Source organism: Eucalyptus grandis, chromosome 6 (assembly GCF_016545825.1).
Source record: "Eucalyptus grandis isolate ANBG69807.140 chromosome 6, ASM1654582v1, whole genome shotgun sequence".
NCBI classification, from domain to species: Eukaryota; Viridiplantae; Streptophyta; class Magnoliopsida; order Myrtales; family Myrtaceae; genus Eucalyptus; species Eucalyptus grandis.
Window position 1 is genome coordinate 50,268,229 of NC_052617.1, and position 24,587 is coordinate 50,292,815.

At 37.8% G+C, this 24,587-nt stretch overlaps 3 protein-coding genes, 1 long non-coding RNA gene and 1 other non-coding gene across 5 annotated transcripts; 4 read left to right on the forward strand and 1 right to left on the reverse strand.

The window, feature by feature from the left end:
* The first annotated feature begins 13,165 nt into the window (after positions 1-13,165).
* Positions 13,166-14,483, forward strand: LOC104429883. Its single transcript, XR_005552086.1, has 3 exons — positions 13,166-13,541; positions 13,970-14,199; positions 14,313-14,483. It is a non-coding gene; the product is annotated as an amino acid permease 2 (transcript).
* A 96-nt stretch (positions 14,484-14,579) lies between these two features.
* LOC104431684 (amino acid permease 3-like) lies at positions 14,580-15,396 on the forward strand. Its single transcript, XM_039314651.1, has 3 exons — positions 14,580-14,721; positions 14,848-14,987; positions 15,097-15,396. Exons 1-3 carry the CDS (start codon positions 14,580-14,582, stop codon positions 15,394-15,396), a joined length of 582 nt encoding a protein of 193 aa, XP_039170585.1.
* A 515-nt stretch (positions 15,397-15,911) lies between these two features.
* LOC104431685 (amino acid permease 3-like) lies at positions 15,912-16,551 on the forward strand. Its single transcript, XM_010044275.2, has one exon. It carries the CDS (start codon positions 15,924-15,926, stop codon positions 16,368-16,370), a length of 447 nt encoding a protein of 148 aa, XP_010042577.1. The 5' UTR covers positions 15,912-15,923; the 3' UTR covers positions 16,371-16,551.
* Positions 16,552-17,004: 453 nt separating this feature from the next.
* LOC104431683 lies at positions 17,005-17,291 on the reverse strand. The gene is made up of 3 exons (XR_722920.3): positions 17,269-17,291; positions 17,104-17,168; positions 17,005-17,030 (listed from the first exon to the last, which is right to left on the reverse strand). It is a non-coding gene; the product is annotated as an uncharacterized LOC104431683 (long non-coding RNA).
* Positions 17,292-19,867: 2,576 nt separating this feature from the next.
* Positions 19,868-22,567, forward strand: LOC104450533 (amino acid permease 3). The gene is given in 6 exon segments (XM_039314652.1): positions 19,868-19,925; positions 20,526-20,720; positions 20,834-20,927; positions 21,026-21,240; positions 21,365-21,504; positions 21,616-22,567. Coding segments are annotated over 6 exon segments (1,347 nt in total). The 3' UTR covers positions 22,261-22,567.
* The last annotated feature ends 2,020 nt before the right edge of the window (positions 22,568-24,587 follow it).

A 24,587-nucleotide genomic window follows, 5' to 3' on the forward strand; every position in this document is an offset into this window, starting at 1 on the left:
GGATTCCTCACTTCTTCTCTTTCAGTAGTGGTCTGCTCATCCCCATCCTCATCCTCATCCTCACCATCCTCATCATCATCCTCATCCTCACTATCACTATAATATTCAACATATACCTTAGCTTCTTCGCCGTAAAGATAATAGTAAATGATATTCTTAATACCATTATGGTCATTAAAAAATCTCAACCCATCATTCAATTCCTTCCCAGGAACACAGTAATATAGTTTTTGCATTTTGCATCGTAAAAAATACACCAAATCCTTCAAAAATTAATAAATGACGGCTTCCGAATATTGACATAAATAGTACATTCATTTACACTAGTATATTCCCAATCATCGGTGCTAATAAGAAACTCTCCACCATAGCAAACAATGATGCTTACCTGATTCACGTCCATGTCGATACTGCACCCAATGAAAAAAAAAAAAAAAAACAAATGTCATTACTTGTTGGGACCACATGACAGAATCAACAACTTCACATGGAGGTCTTTATCATTTTGTTGTCAAGAATCAAATGCAACTAATCTTCCCAATTCAGTGCTTTTACAAAAACAAAAGAAACCGAATTGAATAAACAAAGTGAGGTCCCACCACCCATTTTTCAATTCAATCACATTCGGTCCCCCTGTTTCCCCCACAAAAGCAGTCCAATTAATTAAATAAATTCGGTCCCACCACTGTTTCCCCCAAGTCGAGCCCCATTTTCCCCTCCGCGCCCTATTTTTCTAATCAGTCCCACAAAAGAAAGGGAACGAATGACAAAACCCTCAAATTTTCTATTTAGTCCCCACGACTTTCCCCATGACTTTTCCCCTGAGCCGAGCCCTCAATTTTCCCTCCATGCCCTAACTTGCCCATCGGAACCCTAAATTTTTCAGTAGATTGATCCACGTATAGAACATGACAAACCTAAGTGAGTGAGAGTTGAGGACGTAGCCAGTGAACGACGGCGCAACTACAGCAGTGGCCGAGCGACGGCGGGCAAGTGAACAACGGTGGGTCATCGAGCTACGGTTAGCGGCGTCGAGCGAGAACCCTATACGAACACCGTTTTTGGCCCACGTCGTTTTTTACTATATTGAATCCACTATACGACGACCATTTTGTAGGTAATCCACGTGGAATGGTAAAACGACGTCGTTTCTTACGAAGAAAAGGAAACAACGTCGTTTTATGCCATCTATCGTGGACAATATTAAGAGCTGTCGATTTTTTTTTTTTTTAAATATAAATGCCACGTAATCATTTTTGCCGGAATTTCTCACCGGTGACACCAAAGTGATCGTTTTTTCTCCGATTTGGCACTTAAGTGATCCGGCGGAAACTTTTGGCACTAAAGTGAGCGTTGTACTCAACTTATGGCACCATTAGTGTACTTATCCCTTATTTCCTCTAAAGCATGATACCTTAAGATGCGAAATGTTTCGTGATGGATTTATGGGAAAAGATAATATATAAAAATTTCCAGAAAGCAAACCATTGGCTTGATGGATTGTTGGTGAACTTCTTTTTTAGAATTTTTTAATATTTTTAATATAAGAACGCGCTTGATAACTACAAAAATTTCTATTCCGGGAATAGAAATGTATTTGGTAAACTTGTATAATTTTGTTGTTTTTTAAAAATTTTCAATGTTTTTATTATTTTTTTCTTTTTTCTTCTTTTTTCCTTCTTCCTCCTTTGTGGCTGGTCGCCGGCCACGACGGCGATTGGCGATTGGCTGGGCGAGGTCCGGCAAGCTCACTGAGCCTCGCTAGATCTAGGTGAGGTCAAGCCTCGCTAGTGGCCTCGGTGGCCAGGCGAGCCTCACCAAGCCACCGGCAAGGCTCGAGCTCACCCAAGCGGCACGAGCTCAGCCTTGCCTTGGTTGGGCGAGCTCGAGCTTGCCCAGCCACCGGCGAGGCTTGGCGTCGCTGGCAATGGCCGAGGCCGGCAACCGGCTAAAAGGAAGAATAATGAAAGAAAATAGAGGAAGAAAAAGAAGAGAGAGAAAATTATTTCTCAAAATTGTTCTCAAGAAGAAGAAGCTACTTTTTTCTACTTATTATTTTTATTCCAAATCTGTTCCCGGGAATAAAAAATTTTCCAAACACGTTTATGTTCTTTTTTTATTCCTTGGTACAAAAGAATAGAAATTTTTGTTTTGGGGAACATAAACTCTTTTTAACAAACAGGCCCTTAGTCACCAAGTATGGAAAATTGTAAAAAAAGTTCTAAACCTATTAAACTTTGACCAATTCAATTCTAATTTTTCAATTTTGTCAATTAAGTCCCAAACATTTTCACATTTGTCAATTGAATTCATCCAGCCAATTTTGCTCGGCATTTGATAATGTGAGCGATAGTTGTCTTTATGGTAAGGTCAACACTAATGTTGATAATTTTTAATATTATCATAAAAAAAATATTTTTGAAAGAAAAGAAAAACAACATATTACACAAGAAATTCAGGGGAGAGATCCACCCATCTATTGCAAAAAGAATATTTTTAACATTATTATACAAATATTTTTTTGGAAACAAATATTTTTTTGGTTTCCAAAAAAATAATAAAATCACTATTGAAGTTACGTGGAGCGATTGCACCCAATTTGATATGGCTTATTCATGTCATTTGGCTAGGTTTACTTCATATGTTTCTAATTCTTGTCTCAAAAATTTCTTCCAGAAATTCATTTTCCAGGAAAATGTAATTATTTTATGGTATTCGGATGAAACCTAAAAATGAAGTGGAAAATATTTTTCGCTATTTGGTAAGGAAAATCTTTGTTTTCCATCTCCTTCTTTCTTGGCCAGTCGCCGTCCATGGTGATGGCCAATGACCGGCCACTAGTGAGCCTCGAGCTTGCAGATGAGCACAAGGCTTGCCGCTCTCCAGATTAGCGAGCGCAAGTGTCGAGCTCGAGGCTCACTAAATCAACAAGCGTGAGCTCGAGATCAATGAGCTCGAGGTTTGCCGACGATCGATGACTAGCCAAAAAAATAAGATGGGAAACAAAGAAAAGAAAAAGAAAAAAACAGAAAATTAAAAATAATTTGAATTACAATACAAAAAGAAATTAAAAAAATAATTCGAATAAAAAAAGAAAAGAAGAAGAAGAAAGGGGAGGAAGTGAGGATTTGTAGAAGTGTGAGATAAGGGAGACTAAGTGAGGAAAATGTTTTTCACTTTTCAAAAATGAAAACATTTTCCCAAAATTTAGAAAACTTTTTTCCTTTTATGGAAAATATTTTCCCTAAGGAATTCATTTTCCATGAAATGAACGCCAGAAAATCTGGAAAACGTTTTCCCGAAATTTATTTTCCGCGAAACGAACGGAATGAATCTCTATTCTTTGTTTGATTTACTTTCTTTACAATTTTTTTTTTTAGAAAAGTCTAGATGTGACCTATTTTGTCACTCGGTGATTAGAAACCAACAATAACCCAATATTTTGATTTGACTCGGTAATCACTCTTTGTTCTTCAAAACAATTTCTGCTTAGAAATATATTTTTTTATTCTATTCTCTGAACAAGTTTCTAAACATTTGAAGATGTTTGGTGAATGCATAAAATTTTATTCTCAAAATTGATTAGCTAATGTTACTAAACTGATTTTTTGTTTTGGTGAACAAAAAAACAAAAAAAGTTAAATCCTAAAAGTATATCGATTTTTTCCCCTATAACTGAATACTTTTATTAGTATATATTGCATATTTGATTACATCCATAAATCGATTTTCTTCCCTATGAGTTTTAGTAATTGTACGTGAATCCTAACAATTATATAGGTTTGAATTTGGCATAAACATAGAAGAGTTGGTGTGCCTAACCGCTTAGACATCAAGTCGATGCATTTAAGTTATCGTGTTAACGAATCAAATGTTTTAATATGAAATAATCAAATATGTTTTAACACATTAAATTTCATATTCAAAGGCTTTTTTTATCCTTAAACCTCATAACCATATGTCAAAAAGAATAAATAGTAAAATATAATGATAAGTGCACTAAAAATCTAAAAACTTGTTAAAAAAGTATATTTGAGTCTTAAAACTTGTTAGATTTGTGCAATCAAGTTCTTCCATGAATATCGTCAATTTGTCTAATAGAAAATGTTGATGTGGTATTTTTCAATTAATTTTTCTCTCCCACGTGGCATATTGAAGAAGTTTTAATGCACTTATTAGATATGTCATGTGCAAATTAGACATATTCATGTCAGTTGTGTGTGTCGTATGACTCGCTTTATTAAGCGGGTTCTAACCGTGGAAGTTTTAACGCGTTTATTAAATATGTCATGATTGGGTTCGGCATATTCGCGTCATACCCCCATTTCGACTTTAACATTGAAGTAACTTCAGGCTTCTGGCACGCTAGTGCGGCATCGTCGCGGCATCGTCGCCCTTTCCATCCTTGCTTCTATAGCAAGAGTGTTCAACTTTTTCTTTTCTTTTTTTATAGATAAGAAATATGACTCTTGAAAAATATATTTGAGGTGTCTCCTGCCGCACCGAGGGGTCCCTGCCTAATCAATTAACAAAGAAACTTCTAAGTATTCTATGGAAAGAAAAGGCTTCGGATCTTAAATGTTGTCGCACGTATTTTCGCATTCACGACCTTTGTAATCGTGTTGATTGCACCATCAAAAAGTAAAGTCAATACAAAGCTCCCTTTTGGGCTCCTTTTGTTTCTTTCGAGGATGTTTTCCAAGTTTACGCTCCCTATCAACGGGAAAGAGTAGCCGGAATTCCTATAGAGACACGACTCGCGTGGAATGATCTTGAAAATTCAAACTAGTTTAAGGCTCGTTACCTCTGAAATCTAGCTGATCTCACATGCCGGGATGTCTATCAAGCTTATTTAAATGAAGCTCGAAGCCCACCCCTGCTTCATTCGATATGAAAATGCTATTCCTAAACATAAATGTCTCGTACATAAATTGTGATCTTGATCCTTATCAATTTTACTGCGTTACAAAAAAATTTATGCTATGATAATTTCCTCGAGAGTACGATAGTTGAATTAGAGGACTTAACATAGATATAGGTGGAAAGAAGGAATGCACCGCTCAGTTTTATCGGCTCGGAGAACTCTTATGCGGTTACTTGGATTTGAATGATATGAGGACGCTTTGACCCCTGTTCAAAGCTTTAACGCTTTTGAATAATAGCATATCTTCGATACCTATCTAAGTTAATTTCATGAAAGATTTATAAACATTCGTCAGGATGGTCAGCATAACTTGCGAGAGAGAACGGAAAAAATACATACTAACTGTTAGCAAGGTCCTACCAACAAACTCAAGCTTATAATTAGAACGAGACTGTGTAAATATGAAATAGCTATAGTAACTTTCTAGTGAAGATAGAATAGAATGTTACCGGACGATGACATGATGCAGTGATTCAATTCGATTTAAGTTAATTTAATTATCATCTTTATAAATCTACAGTTGTTTAATGGGTATACCCTGGAAAATTCCAAACTGATATATATGTAATAAATTTATCACAAACTAATTTTTTGACCATAAAAAACCCCAAACTAAGACATCTTAGACAGATTTACCCCAAATTGATACAAATGAGACAAATTTATCTTTTGTTGGTGTCCGTTAAATTTTAATATCAAATTGCTAAGTTTAATAACACGTAATATTTGACTAGTAAACTAGTTTTGGATTTGATTCTTTTTTATGTCACAATTATATAATTTTTGTGAGTTTTTGTGGAATTAATCTAATTTAATTGATGATATATTTGTTATAAATGTACTATTTTGGGGGTTTTTGGTAAATTTATCATAAGTATACCAATTTTGAGTTTTTTTTTAATATTTATCACAAGTGTATCAATTTGAGATTTTTCATGATTAAAAAAATAATTTAAGATAAATTTATCATACGTGTATCAGTTTAGATTTTTCAAGGTATTAATACATATTTAATTGGACGTGGCACGCGCTTGTCGGTGTAAAGCAGCCACACCCATTTTATAGCGAGATTCTCCCATGTTTAATTTGACGTGGGATGCACAGGTAGGTGTAAAAGAGCCGCACCCATTTCATGGCGAGATTCTTCCGGGCGGTCCAATTGAAGATATTCAAATTGAACAAGGGACGAAGGCTTTTTAGGATTGGAATCCGTTGCCCACGCGCATGTCGGCAGGGCGAGATGGAAATAAGATACCTCGCGTGCACATTCATAAGTTCCGGTTGCGTGTGGGCAACGGACGGCGGGAGATGGCTTTAGAATCGGAATCCGAAAATTTCCAATCACCAGCAGAAAATAGGAGGTTGGAAATAGAGCAGCACCTCCGGAGTCCGTGCTCCTGCTTTAGACAAAAAGAGAAAATAGTTAACATCATAAAAATCATAAAATTGATAAAAAAAAAGATTTTAAATTAATATATCTATAATAAATTTATCATCCGTTAGTTTACATTAAACTTTACTATAATTCGATAACACATAACAATTGACAGGCATATCGTGATTTTTTATGATAAAATTAACATAGGGTATATTTATTATAAATATATTAATTTTAGATTTTTTAATAGATAAAAAATTAATTTATGTTAAATTTTTCATGGATGTATTAATTTATAATTTTTTGTAATAAAAAAATTGTCGCAAATATGAGAAATAAATAAATATACAAAAAGTTAAAATGAACAGAGGATGCGGACAGTGCAATTGATATGAGTTCTCTTCCTCGTCACAAAGGTCGAGGGTTTGAATCTTTTTGTTGCTAAGGTGTCTGAAGCAAGGGGTCCTGATATTGGAATCCTAGGCTAGCCTCTCTCGAGGTTTACGTCTCGGTCAAAAATAAAAACTACGTGCTATTGAATTGACCTTTGCTCCATAAAATTAACTTAAAAAATGGCGCCGTCATTGTCATATACGGCAAGGCATACGGGGCACTCCAACGACTCCATGACTTTATATAATAGAGTTGGAAATAAGAATGCGGAAGAAATATTGAGAAATTTTAGTCTATTTTGATATATTAAAAGACTTTTATATATATGTCTATATATATATATATATAAACAATGCCTTAAATTTACCAACTTTTCAAAGAAATTATCAGCCTTGATTTAAGTGAATTACTATGTTTTATCTGATTATCTTACCAACTAATCTGGGTTAGCAAATTATCACTTAAGCTGGTTATCAAATCTATTTTTCTTTAGTTACTAAGTTTTTTTATCGTTGTCAAATTTGATTTATCTTTTCTAATTGCACTTGAAATTTATCAACTCTTATATAAAAAAAAAAAATTAATTTAAATGATTTATCAACTTGTCAATGATTAGTTATTAATTAATATTGAATTACCAACTTTCATTTGATTTTTTAATTACTTCTTTATTCTATTTTCCAATGAGTTTTTGTTTAATTGGTAAGCAATTCAAATGAAACTTAGTAAATAAAAACTAGTTCGTGACCTAGTGGGAGAGAAAATGGTAACTCAAACAAAAAAGAGGTTGAAAAATTCGGGAGAATTACCAAAAAAAAGTCATAAACCTATTACAATTGTACCAAGTCAATCATAAACTTATATTCTTAGTCAATTGAGTTTTAAAATTTTTACAATTGTGCCAATTTAGTCCATTCTGCCTAATTTGGCTAGTCAGCATTGACGTGAATGTTTGCCGATGCTAACGTGGACAATTTTGTCAATAATATTTTATTTTTTTGAATTCTTCTTATTAATTCTTTGTTTTTCTTTCTCTCTCTTTTTCCTCCTTCCTTCTTCTTCCTCTGGCCAGTCACCGAACTGAGGCAACCTCATCAGCCAGTGGTGAGGCTCACCTCGTTGTGACTAGGCAAGAGCAAGCTCGCCTAGCCAATGGTAAGCAATTCCTTGTTGGATTTGGCGACGGCAATTCAAGCCTCGCTACTAGCCGACGAGGTCGCCTCAATTCGACAACTGGCCCTCGCCTCTAGCCAATTGCCTCTGTTCGGCGAATGGCTAGAGGAAAAAAGGAAAGAGGAAATGAAAAAGGGAAAAATAAAATTTATAAAATAAAATAAATAAAAAATTTATAAAATAAAATTAATAAAAAATTTGAAAAAAATATTATCAAAATTATTCACATTAGCATTTGCCAGTGTCGGCTAACATCAACATCGACGCCGACCAGCCAAATTTGGCTTGATGGATTGAATAGGCATAATTGCAAGAAGTTTAGGACTTAATTGGCCAAAAAAATAAATTTAGAACTAAATTAGCACAACTATAATAAGTTTAAGACTTATTTGGTAATTTTCCCTAAAAATTCACATAAGAGTTGATAAATGTGAGACACATGTAAGAGAGAAAAATAGAAGTTAGTAAATAATAGAAAAAAAAAAAAAAGGTTGATAAATTAAACAAAATAAACACTAGTAAGTACCTCAAATAAGAGTTAGTACCCTAAAACTAGTTAAACAATTTATTGAAAAAGAGTTGTTAAGTCACTCATATAAAGATTAGTGAGTTTATATAGAAGTTGGTAAGTTTAAGGCGTTAATAAGAAAGACAAATGAAAGTTAATTAAAGATAAGAAATTTCATAAATTGCAAATTGTTAAAATGATTAATAATTTCATAAAGCTCTTGATAATAACCAACAAGATTATTGGATAATGAGGCAATCGGTAACTTTTCCTTATCAACAGTTTTTTTTAGACTTTTACTGACTGCTTGAGAAATCTATCGGCATGGAGAAAATTTGTTTTTCATAGCGGAGCGGTAAAATCTTCTGGCGGAAGCAATGAGCATAATAGAAGTGTGTTGTCATCTGACATAAATTTGGTCACACAAATCTCGAATTAATTTTGCAAATAAACCCAGTCTATTATAAGGTAGAGTTTCTTGTGATCTAAGCAAATACTCGGGGTCATAGATCTACCAATGAACTCAACAACCTGGTGATGTCTCATCTTTGTTTTAATTCCTGTGAATGAATCTAATACCATGAAGTCAGAATTGCTTTGGTACAACCTCAAGTCGAGCTCTCTCTCCCTCCCTCCCAATTCCCATTATTTGTAGCCACATCCTCTCGAGCTCTCTCTCTCCCCCCAATTCCCGTCATTTGTAGCCACATCCTCTCGAGCTCTCTCTCTCTCCCCCCAATTCCCATTATTTGTAGCCACATTCTCTCAATTTAATTTGTATCTGCCATTATATAAATGGATCCAGTGTGAAAGTCATCTCATCTGATGGTGCATATGAATTGGGCTCACATATACTTGGTGCAGCAAAGAATTTGTCCATTCTCCATCACTATAAAGTTCATAACATGATACGTCTTTGAGAAAATTCACGAAGAAAAGGAGATAAGTCCACAATGAGCATTTTGCAGTCCTTTTCTCATGCATCTTTCCTTATTCCTTTTCGGCTTGATCCCATCCCTTTTTCCTCATCTTCGAGCGATTAGAGGGAATTTCTTTCCAAGGACATATATCTTCGTCGATTTTCTTAGACAAGCTATCCGATCTAAACCATCAAAAGTGGTTCCAATTCCTCTTGCTTGTTTCTTCTTCGAGCAGAAAGCATAAATGTCATACACTCAGATAAGGACGTAGCAAGTATCATCCCACGTCCAAAAGATAAAAAGCAACTTTTGCCTCAAGCGGCCTCGCTTTGCGACAGATGGGCTGATCTCTCCCCCGAATTTCGAGTGCAATATGTTGTTTTTCTTTTCTTTTCTTTTTCAAAAATATTTTTATAATAATATTAAAGATTATTCCATAACGGAGGGAACTCACGTTAGGAAATTTTAATCAAAATTGACCGAATGGACTCAATTGATAAAATGTGAAAAATGTTTAAAACTCAATTGACAAAATTTTAAAAAAAATTGACTAAATTGGTTAAATTGCAATAAATTTCAAATTTTTTGAACAATTTTTCATACATGGTAATTGATGGGCTGATCTCGCCCCTAAACGTTGCGTGCAATATGTTGTTTTTCTTTTCTTCCGAAATATATTTCTAGCGGAAATATATGATTACACCTAATTAAAGGTGAACGAAATGGTAGGAGTTGATATATGTGAACATTATTCTTCCCATCAGATAAGAGTTTCTAGGGGAATCATTCAAACTTAGCCTCCGCGATGGTTCGACCAGTGCTACAAGATGTTTACGGGGAGCGTAAACATGGAAAACATATCCGAAAGAAACAAAAGGACCCCAAAAGTGCGCTTTGTATTGACTTGATGATGGTGCTGTGAAAACACGTTCGACAATGTTTATGATTCGTTTGTTTCACAAAAAATGAATGATTTGAAAAATATTTATCTAAAAAATAATCGCTCGTATCGTTTAGCACATCTAATAAAAGCGTTAAAGTTCATTGATGTGAATACACTTAATAAAACAAGCCACATGACACACGATTAAAATGTCGGGTCTTGACATGACACAATGTATGTGATAACTTGTTTAAAAAGGTATGTTTATGCGTATAACACATTTTTAAAAATATGAGTAATTTTACTTTACATTTTATTTAAAATGAACGATGGAATTAAATTTCATTTTTGTGTTAATGATTTTTGTATCCCTAGACACATGTTTTATTCTTTCTGACATATTGTTAATTTTTTATCTTTTAATGATAAAAAATTGAATGTGAGTACTAAATGTGTTCAAACGTGTTTAATTATGATGTTTTGAAACAAATGATTTGTTAATACATGTACTTGACGACTAAACAGGTTAAGCAAAACAATTTATATAGGACATGATTTATCATGTGTATGCCAAAATCAAACCTATACATTTGTATGTGTTGTTATGTCACATAAATAGATTGTATCATGAATTAACGAGCTCACATATGAGGTAATGAATGTCCAAAACATAAGCCGATCAAAAATTCACTCAAAAGATAGTTCGATCCCGTTTATCATTGTCCTACCACGTTTGATTGAGAGAGTCATAGTTGAATGTCGATGATGGGGTTCAACAAATTAGATATGTTTTTCTTAATTAGGGTAGTGATGAGTTGTCTTCACTAGGAGTTGGTAGGAGGCTGGGGGGACTGTCTAGATCCATTCATGGGCAAAAAATCGTTTGCTGAAAGAGAGTGGACACCAGCTGGTGGATGAGAGTGGGACAAAGTACAAATGCCAAAATAGGGCCTTCCATGATCAGCAGTTGGACTCGTGGAATATCGTTATCTCCATCATTAAAAAAAGCGAAATTCGGACATGACTTGTCTGGCCAATGTCGAGTTCGGTTTGACAATTTGGCTCCTTCCTTCCTACTCACATTCATGCAAATGCCCGAGCCGCAAAAAAAAAAAAAAAAAAAAAAAGACCCACAAGCAAAGCAAAATACGATCAGATTACTAGAGAATACGTTTTTTCCCCCTCGAAAGAGAATTTAAACAAACATGAAAAAAAAAAAAAAAAAAATATAGGAAGTTTCGAAGCAAAATCGTCTCAGAAGAATTACAAAATAAAACAAAACCCAAATAACAAAAGAGTGTAACTTACAGTTATAAACACAATCTAATCCCAGCATATTCTTCCATGGATCGATGGAGACAGCGACATCAAAAGCACCCCTTCTGTGTTGAGTGCGAGCGGGCACCCAGCAGCATGATACTAACCTTAATCCAGGAATAAACGCAGCACAACTTTTTCGCATTTGAAAGTAGGAGGAATGTGCAGGGTTCGACTGGGAATAATACCAATACATATTGTCTTAAACATCTCTATTATTGCCTAATGGGATCTTCAGAGCTTTAGAAAGATAATCATGAACAAGCTCCCGTTGACGGAGAAGGAGATGGTACGAGTATGCTACTGGCTCTTTTAGCACTTCATAACGAAAATTTCACCTAATTACAACTCCATTTGTTTCTTGGAATATAAATAAGTCGAAAAATATTTTTTTAAAAATAATCGTTTAGGTCACTTGAAATAATTAGTAAATAAAAAATATTTTCATTATCAATAACAATTTATATCTAAACATATGATAATTTTTTTCCTTTATCCATATTTGTAAGCGATAAAAGAAATTATTTTTAAGAAAATATTTTTCAAATCATTCATTTTTTGTAAAACAAATGAAGAAAAACAAATGATCAAGTTCCACCCAACCATTGCCGACCTAATTGAACTGTTGTAATATTGAAAAATATTTAAATTTTCATTATTTCGATTTCCTTCCCAATCTTATTCATAACTATTTCCATCTTTTCAATGATAACTAGTTTTTGAACTCAACCTTGTCTACTACGATTGGGTGCATCACGAGCCTCGCAATATGATCTTCCATAATATATGACAAACAACAATAATTCCAATTCTTTTTCAGGCTTGAACTCATAGGGTAGAAAATCGATTTATGGATGGAATCAAATATGCAATATATACTAATTAAAGTATTTAGTTATAGAGGAAAAATCAATATACTTTTAAAAACTGTTTGGCAACTAGCTAATTCTTGACTATTTTTGTTTTTTTTGTTCTTTGGAAAAACAAAAACAAAAATCCGTTTGCTAACATCAGCTAATCAAATGCATTTATGTTCTTTTTCTATTTTGGGAAATATAAATTTTGTGTAGTTACTAAACGCTTTTAAATGCTCAAAAACTTGTTCAGGAAACAAAATAAAATAAAAAAATTATTTCTAAGCAGAAATTATTCTTGAAAATAGAATGATTATCAAACAGGCCTTTAATATTGAATCAAGATATTAGGTTATTGTCAGTTTCCACTAATCGAGTGAGAAAATAGGTCACATCTAGACTTCTTTAAAATAAAAATTATTTTGGAAACAAAGTAAATCAAACAAAGAACAAAGATTCTCCCTCACTCTCACTCTCATAAAGTACCAAATTAAATGCCATCTATATTTCCTGATAGGCTGTCTTTTCCTCACCCCTCGGTCGTGGAGGATGTAAAGACGAGAATGAGATGCGGCACGCTGCCCACCTCCCAAACGGCAATGATTTTCTCTTTTTAATCATTTATGGGGGGGGGATTAAGAATGGATGCGGCAGGTTTGACCACTCCCACGGTGTCGTGTGAAGGCCTCACTTCCTCGGTGCTGTCCTTTTCTTAACATCTCTCTCTCTCTCTCTTTCTCTCTCTCCCCTCTGCATCCCTTCTCCTCTATATATAGCCACCATTCCCTCATTCCTCCTTGCATTACTCAATGTATTCTTCTCTTTGCAACTCTTAACGCACGACTCTCTCTCTCTCTTTCTCTCTGTCGTTCCTTCTCAGTTTCCCATATCCAGCTCTCTCTCCTTCCCTCGCTCTCTCGGCTTCTTTCTCTCTCAGCAACACAATTCCCCCACTTGAGAGTCGAAGCGGAAGGAAGAGAGCTACCCATTTCGTTCCGCCGCATAAAGATCGAAGCTTCTCTAATCTTCCAATCAGCTTGAGGAAAAGAACATTCTCTACGCTCTTCTAGCTTTGCTTCGGTTTAATCTCGAAAATGGGTGTGAACTCTGCCGTGAAGAACCAGCACATTAATATCCCGCCGCAAGGTGGCTCCAAATGCTTCGACGACGACGGTCGTCTCAAACGCACAGGTCCCTCTCTTTTTTCTTCGTTTTTGTTTTCAAGAAACGATTTCCTTTGACCGAAACGAAATAGGAAACTTTTTCCTGAGATGTAGATTACCACGACTTCTCACGACTCATTAGGAAAGACGAGGACGAACACCCTCAGGGAATCACCCGTCTTTTAGGAACGTTGCTGTCGCGTCAATGCCGTCACAAAACCAGGGAAAAGAATCACAGACATTAAGAAACTCTTCAAGGAAAGCAGACGAATTCTTTGCTTTTTTTTTAATGAAACACCATCGGTGAAATTTCGCATCGACGCGTGTTGTAATTTTATAAACGTGGGTGAATTTACAACCTTCTATTTTCCTTTTTAAGAGACTACTGATAAAAGAGAACTTAGAATTTTTTAGTGACAATGTTACTTATGGTGGCTCGTGCGTGAACGAATGCAGGGACGGTATGGACAGCGAGCGCTCACATAATCACGGCAGTGATTGGCTCCGGAGTCCTGTCCCTGGCTTGGGCCACTGCGCAGCTCGGCTGGATTGCTGGTCCGGCTGTCATGCTCCTGTTCGCCTTGGTCACTTACTACACCTCCACCCTCCTCGCCACCTGTTACTGCTCCACCCCATCAATGGCAGGCGCAACTACACCTACATGGATGCTGTCAGCGCCAATCTCGGTATGTCACATTTGTATCCGTGTTCGCGTTCATATTCCAATGCTAATGTCTGAGTCATGTCCAATCATGTTGTGTTTGATGCTAAACTCTCCTCTTTTGATTAAATTCTCCAGGTGGGTTCAAAGTCAAGCTTTGTGCGCTGATTCAGTCCGTGACCGTCTTCGGGGTTGCCGTCAGTTACACCATTGCTTCTTCTATTCGCCTGGCGTGAGTATATTTTCAGTGAAAATTCTTGTGATTGTTATTTCACCCGTGTCAAAAGTGACGCGAGTTGGATTGAATTTGTTGGCTCCTGAGGTCATTGCAGGAATATCGAGAGGTCCGTTTGCTTTCACAAGAACGGTGTCGAGCACCCGTGCCCCATCAAAAGGAATCGTTACATGATTGCAGTCGGCATCATTGAGATCCTCCTCTCTCAGATACTCTCTTCAGATCATCTGGGGTGGATGTCTGGTGTTGCCGCTGGCATGTCCCTTTGCTACTCCAGCATTGAAGTTGGCCTTGGTATTGCCAAAATTAAAGGTACTTGAATTATTTTCTTGCTAAACTGCTATAATTATCTTTCTGAACTATCACAGTCGGTGATAGAACCTAGTCGAAGTATGAGGTTCTCATTTGGTTTTCTGTTCTGGTTCATTAAATCTTCAGAGACGGGGAAAATTAGGGGAAGTCTCACTGGAATCAGCACCAGCACCGTGACCTCAACACAGGAGCTATGCGGGTGGTTTCAGGCGCTTGGTGTCATGGCCTTTGCCTATGGATACTTCCTGGTCATCCCTGAAATTCTGGTGAATAAGTCATTGTCCTCTCAAATGCATGACAGAAGAAAGTACATGTGATGGTTAATAATGTAATGAAATTAAAATCGTTGATATGATAAGTTTGTATATGCTCCAGGACACAATTCGGTCTCCTCCATCTGTATCAAGGACGATGAAGAAGGCGAGTCTAGTTGGCATAGCAGTTGCAACCCTTGTCTACATGTTATACGGGTGTATAGGCTTCGCTGTCTCCGGCAACACGGTGCCCAGAGACCTCCTCACCGAGTTCAGCTTCAACAAACCATCTAGTTTGGTCGGCATCGCTGACGGCACACTTGTGACCCACCTCATCGGTGCGTTCCAAGTTGTTGGATATTGCGGAAGCGTGTGTGTGTGTGCAAGTGTGTATGAAATATGGCAAGGGAATGAGAAATAAATAAATGGAAGCACAAACTGAATTTTATTCAAGAACTTTTGAGGTACAAAGGATAATGAAGGACTGTTTCTTAGTTTCTAGTTTTTGGTTCTCTCATCTCACGTTCTCTCTCATTTTTTTTAGTTGTTGTTCTGTTTACTAAGCTGAGTACTCTTGCCTATTTATAGACAAGTTCCACCGACTAGACTCCACCGCCTGAATTCCACCGCCATTGACTTCAGCATGTCTTCTTGGCTAAGGAGTCAATAATTGTGGGCTGCGAATTCTCTTCTTCTTGCTGTCTTCAGTGAGAATAAAATATTGCCAGCCGCAAGTTTCTTTCCTTCCTTTCCTTCGTGTTCTTGAAGTCTCCAGCAACAAACTATAATAATATTTTATTGTGTGCCCCTTGCTTTAGACGCTTGTAGTTTCTTCAAGAGTTTTCTTTTCTGGCGGTTTAAGAAGTGGCGCTGCGACTTCTTCCTTCTTCATTAAGTATACTTAATTCATAAGCATGAGAAGTCTAGTGAGTTCCAGTGCTTTCAAAAATGGATCATATTTTAACACAAGTTTATTGCCAACCCCTATTCACCTTCGTTGAGGAGAAGGCGGTCAAGAAATTTCCAAACAGCCAGTTCATAACACGGGATATTGAAATCCCGATCTTTGGGCTTGGCCGATACAAGCTCAACTTCTTCCACTTGGTCTGGAGGACAATCTTCGTGATTGTGACCACCATAATCGCCATGCTTCTCCCATTCTTCATCGACATTATCGGGCTGCTTGGAGCACTGAATTTTTGGCTCCTCACGGTCTATTTCCCGGTTGAGATTTACATTAAGCAGACGAACATAACCAAGTGGAGCATTAGATGGGTGCTCTTCCAGATTCTAACTGCGGTTTGCCTTATCATCTCTGTCGCTGCCGCCGCTGGCTCTGTTGCTGGGTTTGTTCACGACCTCAAGTCCTACAAGCCATTCAGTTCGGACTTTTAAATGTCATGCTACATTTGTATATGGCTCTTGGTCGATTGCTCTTTTGTCATGCAAGCAAATGCAGCCAAGATAAGTGAGTGACAAGCATTCCTAGGTGAAATGACAGACTGTTGACATATGTAAAATATATACAATACGCACTGTGTCAAACATGAATAAATTTCTTTATGCTTGAGGATCATATGTCAAACATATTCAATTTCGACAATATTTTCTGCTCCAAAAGATGAATGAGAAAGTACATAGGAAGATGGCTGTTTTGAATGGTATTTTGTTGGAGGAAAAGATGGAAAGAACATGACTTCCTTCAATATGCTATTAAGGGACATTATGACGGTAAGCTCCTTAAGTTATTGAGCAAGTTAGAGATGCAAAAGAACTATCACTATTCCAGTTTTCTTTAAGTGCGTAGTTTGTAGGAAAAATTGTAAAGCACTGTTAAGGTACCAATTTCCACGATTCAAAAGATTACTGTTGAAGAACGACTTATTAGCTGCGTGCAGTTGGATGGCAACAAATCCTTCTATGCATTAACATACCATGTACACCTTCACCAGTCAAAGCATTAAGATATGCCGCCAGAGTAGATACCAACGTCTTTCCTTCCCCCGTTTTCATCTCCGCAATGGATCCATCATGAAGCACAGCGCCACCAATAATCTAGACTAACATATCGGAATAATGTGATGGCTTACAAAGAGATGGAACTAAAGAAGATGGTCAAAAGACAAACCTGTACATCAAAGTGGCGCATTCCAAGCTTTCTCTTTGCAGCTTCGCGTACCACGGCAAATGCCTCTGCGAATAAGATAACCGAAGCAGAATGACTGCCTCAAAAGGGTTGAAAATACAAAGACATAAAACTCAAGACCCATAAAATGAATAGCGAAGCTCCCACCACTTTGAATATCAGCCAGTGTTTTGCCCTGCCCCAGCCTTCGTCTAAATGTAGCATGACATTTAAAAGTCCAAACTAAATGGCTTGTAGGACTTGAGGTCGTGAACAAACCCAGCAACAGAGCCAGCGGTGGCAGCGACAGAGATGATAAGGCAAACCGCAGTTAGAATTTGGAAGAGCACCCATCTAATGCTCCACTTGGTTATGTTCGTCTGCTTAATGTAAATCTTGTGAAAGCTAGTACGAGCACCTAGAGGGGATGAATAGGTGCAAAAACAAATTTTCCAGAGAGAAGTGTGCAACTCTAATCAATAACATATTGTAAAAAGGAAATTAGACTCTTGTAAATAAATTAAATTACTATCAAAGTAAAAGAGCGTAGGGAAGAGAATTAGAACACAGGGTTTATAGTGGTTCGGCTTAATTCAAGCCTACATCCACTCTTTCGCATTGACAGCCCATCGGCTGGATTTCACTATGAATCAAAAGAGTTGTTACAGTAAAGCTCTTCCTTGATTCCACAGTGTAGAGACTCTACTACACTTCCTCAAGGTCTCACAAAGATATTAACTCTCTTTTGAGTACAAGATTTCGCTCAACAAATGAATTGACTAAGAACAATGAGCTTCAGAGTCTGGAATTATTCTATCGCGCACACACTCGAACAACTAGAACGTCTTCCTTATATACTCCTTCATGCCATCATACCCATTGACACTTACCAAAGGAGTTCTTCCAATCTACCCGTTGGATAGAATCAATTAGAGAGATTTCGAGTTGTTTAAGGAATATGACGATAGCCCACCAATACTGCTCACCCATACAATCAAGATCTAGGTTTCCATAAGTAGAATCTTCCAAGTATACTATGCCAATCAACGGATCTAAAATCCCCGAATCAATCTCAATTTAAATAATGGATTCCGACATGCTATATCCAACCAAGAGATCTTTTTCAGTCGATAGAATTAAATTCTTAACGAAATACTCAGTTCTGGATAAGCCTTCTTCGACGGTCTAGAAACTATCAATGAAGATAAACTTTGAGTCTTGAATTTGACAGTCCGGAGGTCTTCAAACTTTGATGGAAGAGTCTGCAAGTCTTCTGACTAGACTGATGGAAACGTTTTGTCAACTTCAAAACTCTCAAGGAAGTTTTCTCCAACAATCTCCCCTTTTTTATGGTAACAAAACTTTCCTGCAAATTTGGATAACTTTGACCTGCAAAACAATACTCAAGCAAACATGAATATCTCACAAAAGATAATTGGCTTAGTAAAGATAACATTAAAATCTGTATCCACAGAAAGTAGGTTAGTCCTGTAAATGAGCAACTATCTTTGCCATGAAATTCCAATAGTGCTTAAGATAAACAAACAATCAAACAGTCCAGTCACAGCCAAACAGCCAAACACAAAAGTAAAGTCAATCAAACACAAACTCATAATTTAAATCTCAAATCTGCACCACATCTCTCCCCATTTTTGTCAGTATTAAAAAGGTAGAGATGAAAAGAGAATGGAATTAGGATTGCTTTGGAATACGAACAAGTTGGAAATCTCCCATTGACTGGAAATCCCTTCCAACTTTTTGAAATCCTCCTTCAGTTGAGCCACATCTTCACCCTTGGCATTTGCTTGAACTTGATAAGCAAGGGTATGGATTTGATCATGCAAAGAACTTGAAAAGGCTTGACCTGCATTTTGCAAGTTTTGAACTTCGCATCCCAGAGCATAAATTTGGCCTTGCATCTCCAAGAGAACATCAAGCACTCCGCGAAAGTCTGCTGAATTATCGGTCTGAGTACTGGCTTCTTCACGATCAAATGGTGTATTGGTAGATGATGGCAAGTCAGCACGATTACGCAGATTGGGCGATGAAACCTCATGGCCTTCCTCAGGAAATTGAGAGGCATAGATGTCTTCTGGATCTGCTGCTGAACGACTTACTCCTTCACTAGTGGCAGCAGTTGAAGATGTACCTTTTTTCTCAGCATCTCCCCCTGTTTCAATGCCTTCGGGTGGTGAGAAGTACTCTTCATGCTCTGCTTCTTCTTGTTCACCTCTGCCCTCTTCTTCTTCTTCTTCCTCAATCCTTTCCTCCTTTGCTTCTTTCTCCATGGATTCTCTCTCTCCAGACCTCTGTTCGATCTCCTCCTTGTCTTGTTCATGTCTCTTCTTTGTCTCTGGAACAGAACGACTTAAGTTTTTCAATGCAAGAGTAGAAATTGTGATATCATCCTCATCCTCTTCATCCTCCAAGATGAGTACTCTTTTTTTCCTTGGATAAAGCAACCATGGACTCATTCCCTTTCCGTTTTGCAATCGAAGAGACTGGGTGAGTCTTGACAGGGGTTTTAACCTTGATTTGCTCCAAAGCCTTGTTAAGTTCCTTTAGACGCATTTTAGAGACCATTTTTAGTCCCACCACCATTTGATCGCATGGTCGAACACAAAGAATCCTGGGAGGCTGAATGTTCAAATGTCTGAATAACTCAGTGACAAGTGCTGAGTAAGGAAGTCAGCCCTTGTCTTTCACCATCGTTCTGTACATGTGGAACATAATAGTGTGTGGAAGAGAGAACTTTTTGCCAGCATTAATGGCATACATGAGTTTTACTTCCGAGTTTGAAACATCGGTCTTCGAAGTTGATTTGGGTATGAGGCAATTGATCACTATCTTATGAAGCAAAATATTTGAGGCATTCATCCTCAAATATGAAATCTTTCCTTCCGTCGTTCTATCCCGAACAAGCCCTATCGTCGCACGACCAATAGACACATTAATAGGTTGATATTTCCCTCTTTCAACCCCAATCACATCAGCCAATGTATCCATGTCAACCACATAGTCCTGATCTCGAACACTGAAAGAGAATCTATTCGCATCCAAGAAACTTAGATTCGAATAGAAGTAAGCATTGAGTTCAGCATGAACCTCTGTCGTTTCAGAACAAAACTGTTCGAGTTGAAGAAGATTGAATTTCTCTCGCAGATTAACATTCAGAGAATCAAGAAAATCAAAGTCCACACTTATAGGGTTAATCACACCACGCTTTAGCAACTTAAAGTACAGTTGCTTGTATTCCTCCGAGCGAAACAAATATGTCCTTTTGCTTCGGATTTTCGCCGCAACACCCATTCTAGGTTTAAACTGACTGTACATCCTATCATCATCATTTCCATCAGGTTGACTCAGCCCTCCAACACGTGGATCACTTGGGATATTTGCCAATGCTTCTTCCGCTGACCCCGCAGGGGCAATTCCCAATCGTTCCATTGTCACTTGGGCCACTGCGTAGCTCGGCTGGATTGCTGGTCTCGCTGTCATGCTCCCGTTCGCCTTGGTCACTTACTACACCTCCACCCTCCTTGCCGCCTGTTACCGCTCCAGTGACCCCATCAACGGCAGGCGCAACTACACCTACATGGATGCTGTCAGCGCCAATCTCGGTATGTCACATTTGTATCCGTGTTCACAATCATATTCCAATGCTAATGTGTGAGTCATGCCCAATCATGTTGTGTTTGCTGCTAAACTCTCCTCTTTTGATTAAATTCTCCAGGTGGGTTCAAAGTCAAGCTCTGTGGACTGGTTCAATACGTGAACCTCTTTGGGGTTGCCATCGGTTACACCATTGCATCTTCCATTAGCATGATGTGCGTAAATTTTCAGTGAAAATTCTCGTGATTGTTCTGCCAGTGTCGAAAGATATGCGAATTCGATTGATTTTGTTTGGCTTCTATGGTCACTGCAGGGCTATCAGTAGGTCCAATTGCTTCCACAAGAACGGTGAGAAGAGCCCGTGCCATGTCAACAGCACTCCTTACATGATTGCATTCGGCATCCTTGAGATCATCTTCTCTCAAATCCCCGATTTCGATCAGCTGTGGTGGCTGTCCATCGTTGCCGCTGTCATGTCCTTCACCTACTCCACCATTGGACTCGGCCTTGGTATTGCCAGAGTTGCAGGTACAAGAAATTTTTTCTTGCTAAGCTGCTCCAGTCATCTTTCTAAACCATCCCTTTGGGGACAGAACCCGGTAGAAGTATGAGTTCTGATTTAGTATTCTGTTCTGAATTGTCTCCTCTTCAGAGACGGGGAATTTCATGGGAAGTCTCACTGGAATTAGCATCGGCACCGTGACCTCCACACAGAAACTATGGAGGAGCTTCCAGGCTCTTGGTGACATTGCCTTTGCCTATTCATACTCCCTTATCCTCATCGAAATTCAGGTGAATAATTTAATTTCCTCTCAAATGCATGACACAAGAAAGTACTAGTGATGGTTAAATATTGTAATGAAATTGAAGTCACTTGACACGATAAGTTTGTATATGTTTCAGGACACCATCCGGTCCCCGCCATCCGAATCAAAGACGATGAAGAAGGCGAGTCTAGTCAGCATAGCAGTCACGACCCTTTTTTACATGCTCTGCGGATGCATGGGCTATGCTGCCTTCGGTGACATGGCGCCTGGAAACCTCCTCACTGGGTTCGGCTTCTACAACCCATACTGGATGGTCGACATTGCCAACGCTGCAATCGTGATCCACCTCATCGGTACGTACCAAGTCTATTGCCAACCCCTATTCGCCTTCGTCGAGAAGGCCGCGATCAAGAAATTCCCCAACAGCCAGTTCATCACGAGGGATATCGAAATCCCAACCCTTGGTCTCCGTACTTACAAGCTCAACCTCTTCCGGTTGGTCTGGAGGACCGTCTTTGTGATCATGACCACCGTGATCTCCATGCTCCTTCCATTCTTCAATGACATTGTTGGGCTGCTCGGAGCGCTGGGTTTTTGGCCCCTCACGGTCTATTTCCCGGTCGAGATGTACATTAAGCAGAAGCAAATACCCAAGTGGAGCACCAAGTGGGTGTGCCTTCAGATTCTGAGCATGGCTTGCCTAATCATCACCATTGCTGCTGCTGCTGGTTCTGTCGCCGGTGTTGTTCTCGACCTCAAGTCCTATAAGCCCTTCAACTAGTTAAAGATTATTTGGGCGCTCATGTTCATAACAAGGTTAATCATGGTGGTGGAATTTGCTTTGTGAGAAATTCTAGGCTTAGGTTTCATTTTCACTGTGTAATGTGTTTAGGGAACGGGAAGGGTCATGCTAGCCTCTGCATATCGTGGTCCTCATGATAAGAATGTACCTCTTCTATTATTTGTCAATGGAAATGGAAAGCTTCAAGAAAAAGGAAGTTCAAGGTCTTCTCTTTGCTCATGTAGTTTGATTTTGGGGGCTATACACAAGTAAGTTTGCAAAATAAAAATCCTTCTTATTGTCTTTATCGATCCACCCATCTATGACAATTTGTAGAAACTTCCTCTTTCTCAACTCTGCATCTTTTAGAGAGCAGCCACTCTTAGGACAGATAGAGAAGGGGGAAAAAAGGAAGCAACAGATAAACATCGAGGCCTAAAAAATGTCTTGGTCTCAAGACTCTTGCGGCTAGAGCTACGGCCAAAGTCAATCCGGGACTTTCTACAACGAGAAGTATATGGTCACTGTTGAATGAAAACAATAAGGGGTGAACCACACGCGCACAATCATGACAAGGTTCAAACGGAACTTTAATCTTGTCCTTACCACGAAAATGTAGAAAGCCTCTCGAAAAAAAAAAAAAAAAGGCAAAATTTTATTTATTTTCTCATGAACCCGACAGTCCGCAAATTCGATAGGGCATGAACTTGGCCTAGTCAGACCACAGAAGCAAAAGAAATGTGTTTTTTGTCATTTGTCTCCAATTTCCACCCTTAGTTTCCAAACTTGCATAAGGGAAAGACTAGCAATGTGCAAGGGAATCTGTGATTATGCCACAATAGTTTTGTCGCTTCCAGTAATGCATGAAATTCCATCTGCTTTGGCAAAATTCAAAACCAACATAACAAGAGTTTGAAAAAACATCAAAATCACTAGGTGAGACATTTTTTGATGGTCTTATCAGCTACTCCAACCATCTTTCTTGATTTAAAAAAATAAAAATGAAATAAATGGCTGTTTCAAATTCTTGCTGATTGAGAGCTACTTTAGCAGTAGCAGAGTATCTGCTTTTACACTTGCAGACATGTGTATAACACAGCTGTTCAGTGTCAAATCTTCATGAGAGCCATCGAATGTTGCCCACTAATGTGAAACCACAGATCATGCCCTCCACAAAGATCTAGGATTACAACCTTTTCCATAGCATTTTGATGTGACCCAAGACAGTCGAAAAGGGATGGCTCATGTTACAAGGTCGACTGAACCGACGGTGGCCAAACCCACAGAGTACAATTTCCTTGTGGTGGTGTGCCTTTTTTTCGGTGCTGGTAATCATTGTCAGCTTTGAGATTCCCTTTTGTGAGTGTGGAGTACACAATTAAGCAAAAGTCAAACCAGAAGATGGACAGAGAAGTATGTAGCGAGGAGAGCACGGGCGCGAGAGCTTCTCTAATTTCTTTTTTTCCTCCTCTTCAATGAGAGTTTCTAATGTGGAGTTGTGAAGAATGCCAGGAAGTAGGTCACGTAAAATCAACGCACGCCGAAGATTTTCTAGCACACCATTTCAATGAGAAGTCGAGTGTATTTTACGCTTTGTTATTTCAATTGGAATAATGATTAAAGCGAGCCTAATGAGTTTTGAAATTAGGAATCATTGTGAAGCATCGAGTCTAATGGAAATCAAAAAACAAGAAGAAGAAGAAGTTGACAATTGATAGCTTCCAAACTTTTAACTAATAAGTCATCGAATGACTCTAAGTCACCATGTCACTTATTGTTAGTATTTTTACTTTACCGTATTAATTGCATATGCATTCATTGTGTATCATCGGTTCAATGATACTTAAAAAAATAATGCAAAAAGCCAAGTTATAGTGTTCTTTTATTCTAATAGCTATTTTTTATTGAGTCAACTATAAATTGTTGAAAATTTTGGGAGACTGTAATTTAGAATGGAATTATAGTTCAAGCACTTTAACATTGGTTGTCAGTAATAGTCATCCCCATATAGTTCATGTAAAACATAATTTGGAGCTCATATTTTTTAAATTTGTCGCCTTAAATTGGTATATTAAATGATGTATATCTAGGAATCAACATCAGTTATCCTCAATGTTTGTCCTCATTGTACGTGATTTCAATCCTTAGTCAAACTTTGCTCTACATTTGGATTTTAATAGTTCCGTGTTCATAATGGATTCGTAGGTTATTTTCAAACTCACTTTGTGAATGATCGTGCATATATGTCACTCATAGTTCTCATAAGTGCAAGAATCGTGATTTATAGTATGACGTAAATTGATGTTGAGACTAAAATTGCACCAAAA

What these genes read in the sequence shown, in the direction of transcription:
- LOC104431684 (XM_039314651.1), top strand. Translation starts at nt 14,580, where the DNA reads ATGATTGCAGTCGGCATCATTGAGATCCTCCTCTCTCAGATACTCTCT. An exon ending in TGGTATTGCCAAAATTAAAG is followed by an intron (nt 14,722 to 14,847) that starts GTACTTGAATTA and finishes TTAAATCTTCAG; the next exon opens with AGACGGGGAAAATTAGGGGA. An exon ending in TGGTCATCCCTGAAATTCTG is followed by an intron (nt 14,988 to 15,096) that starts GTGAATAAGTCA and finishes TATATGCTCCAG; the next exon opens with GACACAATTCGGTCTCCTCC.
- LOC104431685 (XM_010044275.2), top strand. Translation starts at nt 15,924, where the DNA reads ATGGATCATATTTTAACACAAGTTTATTGCCAACCCCTATTCACCTTC.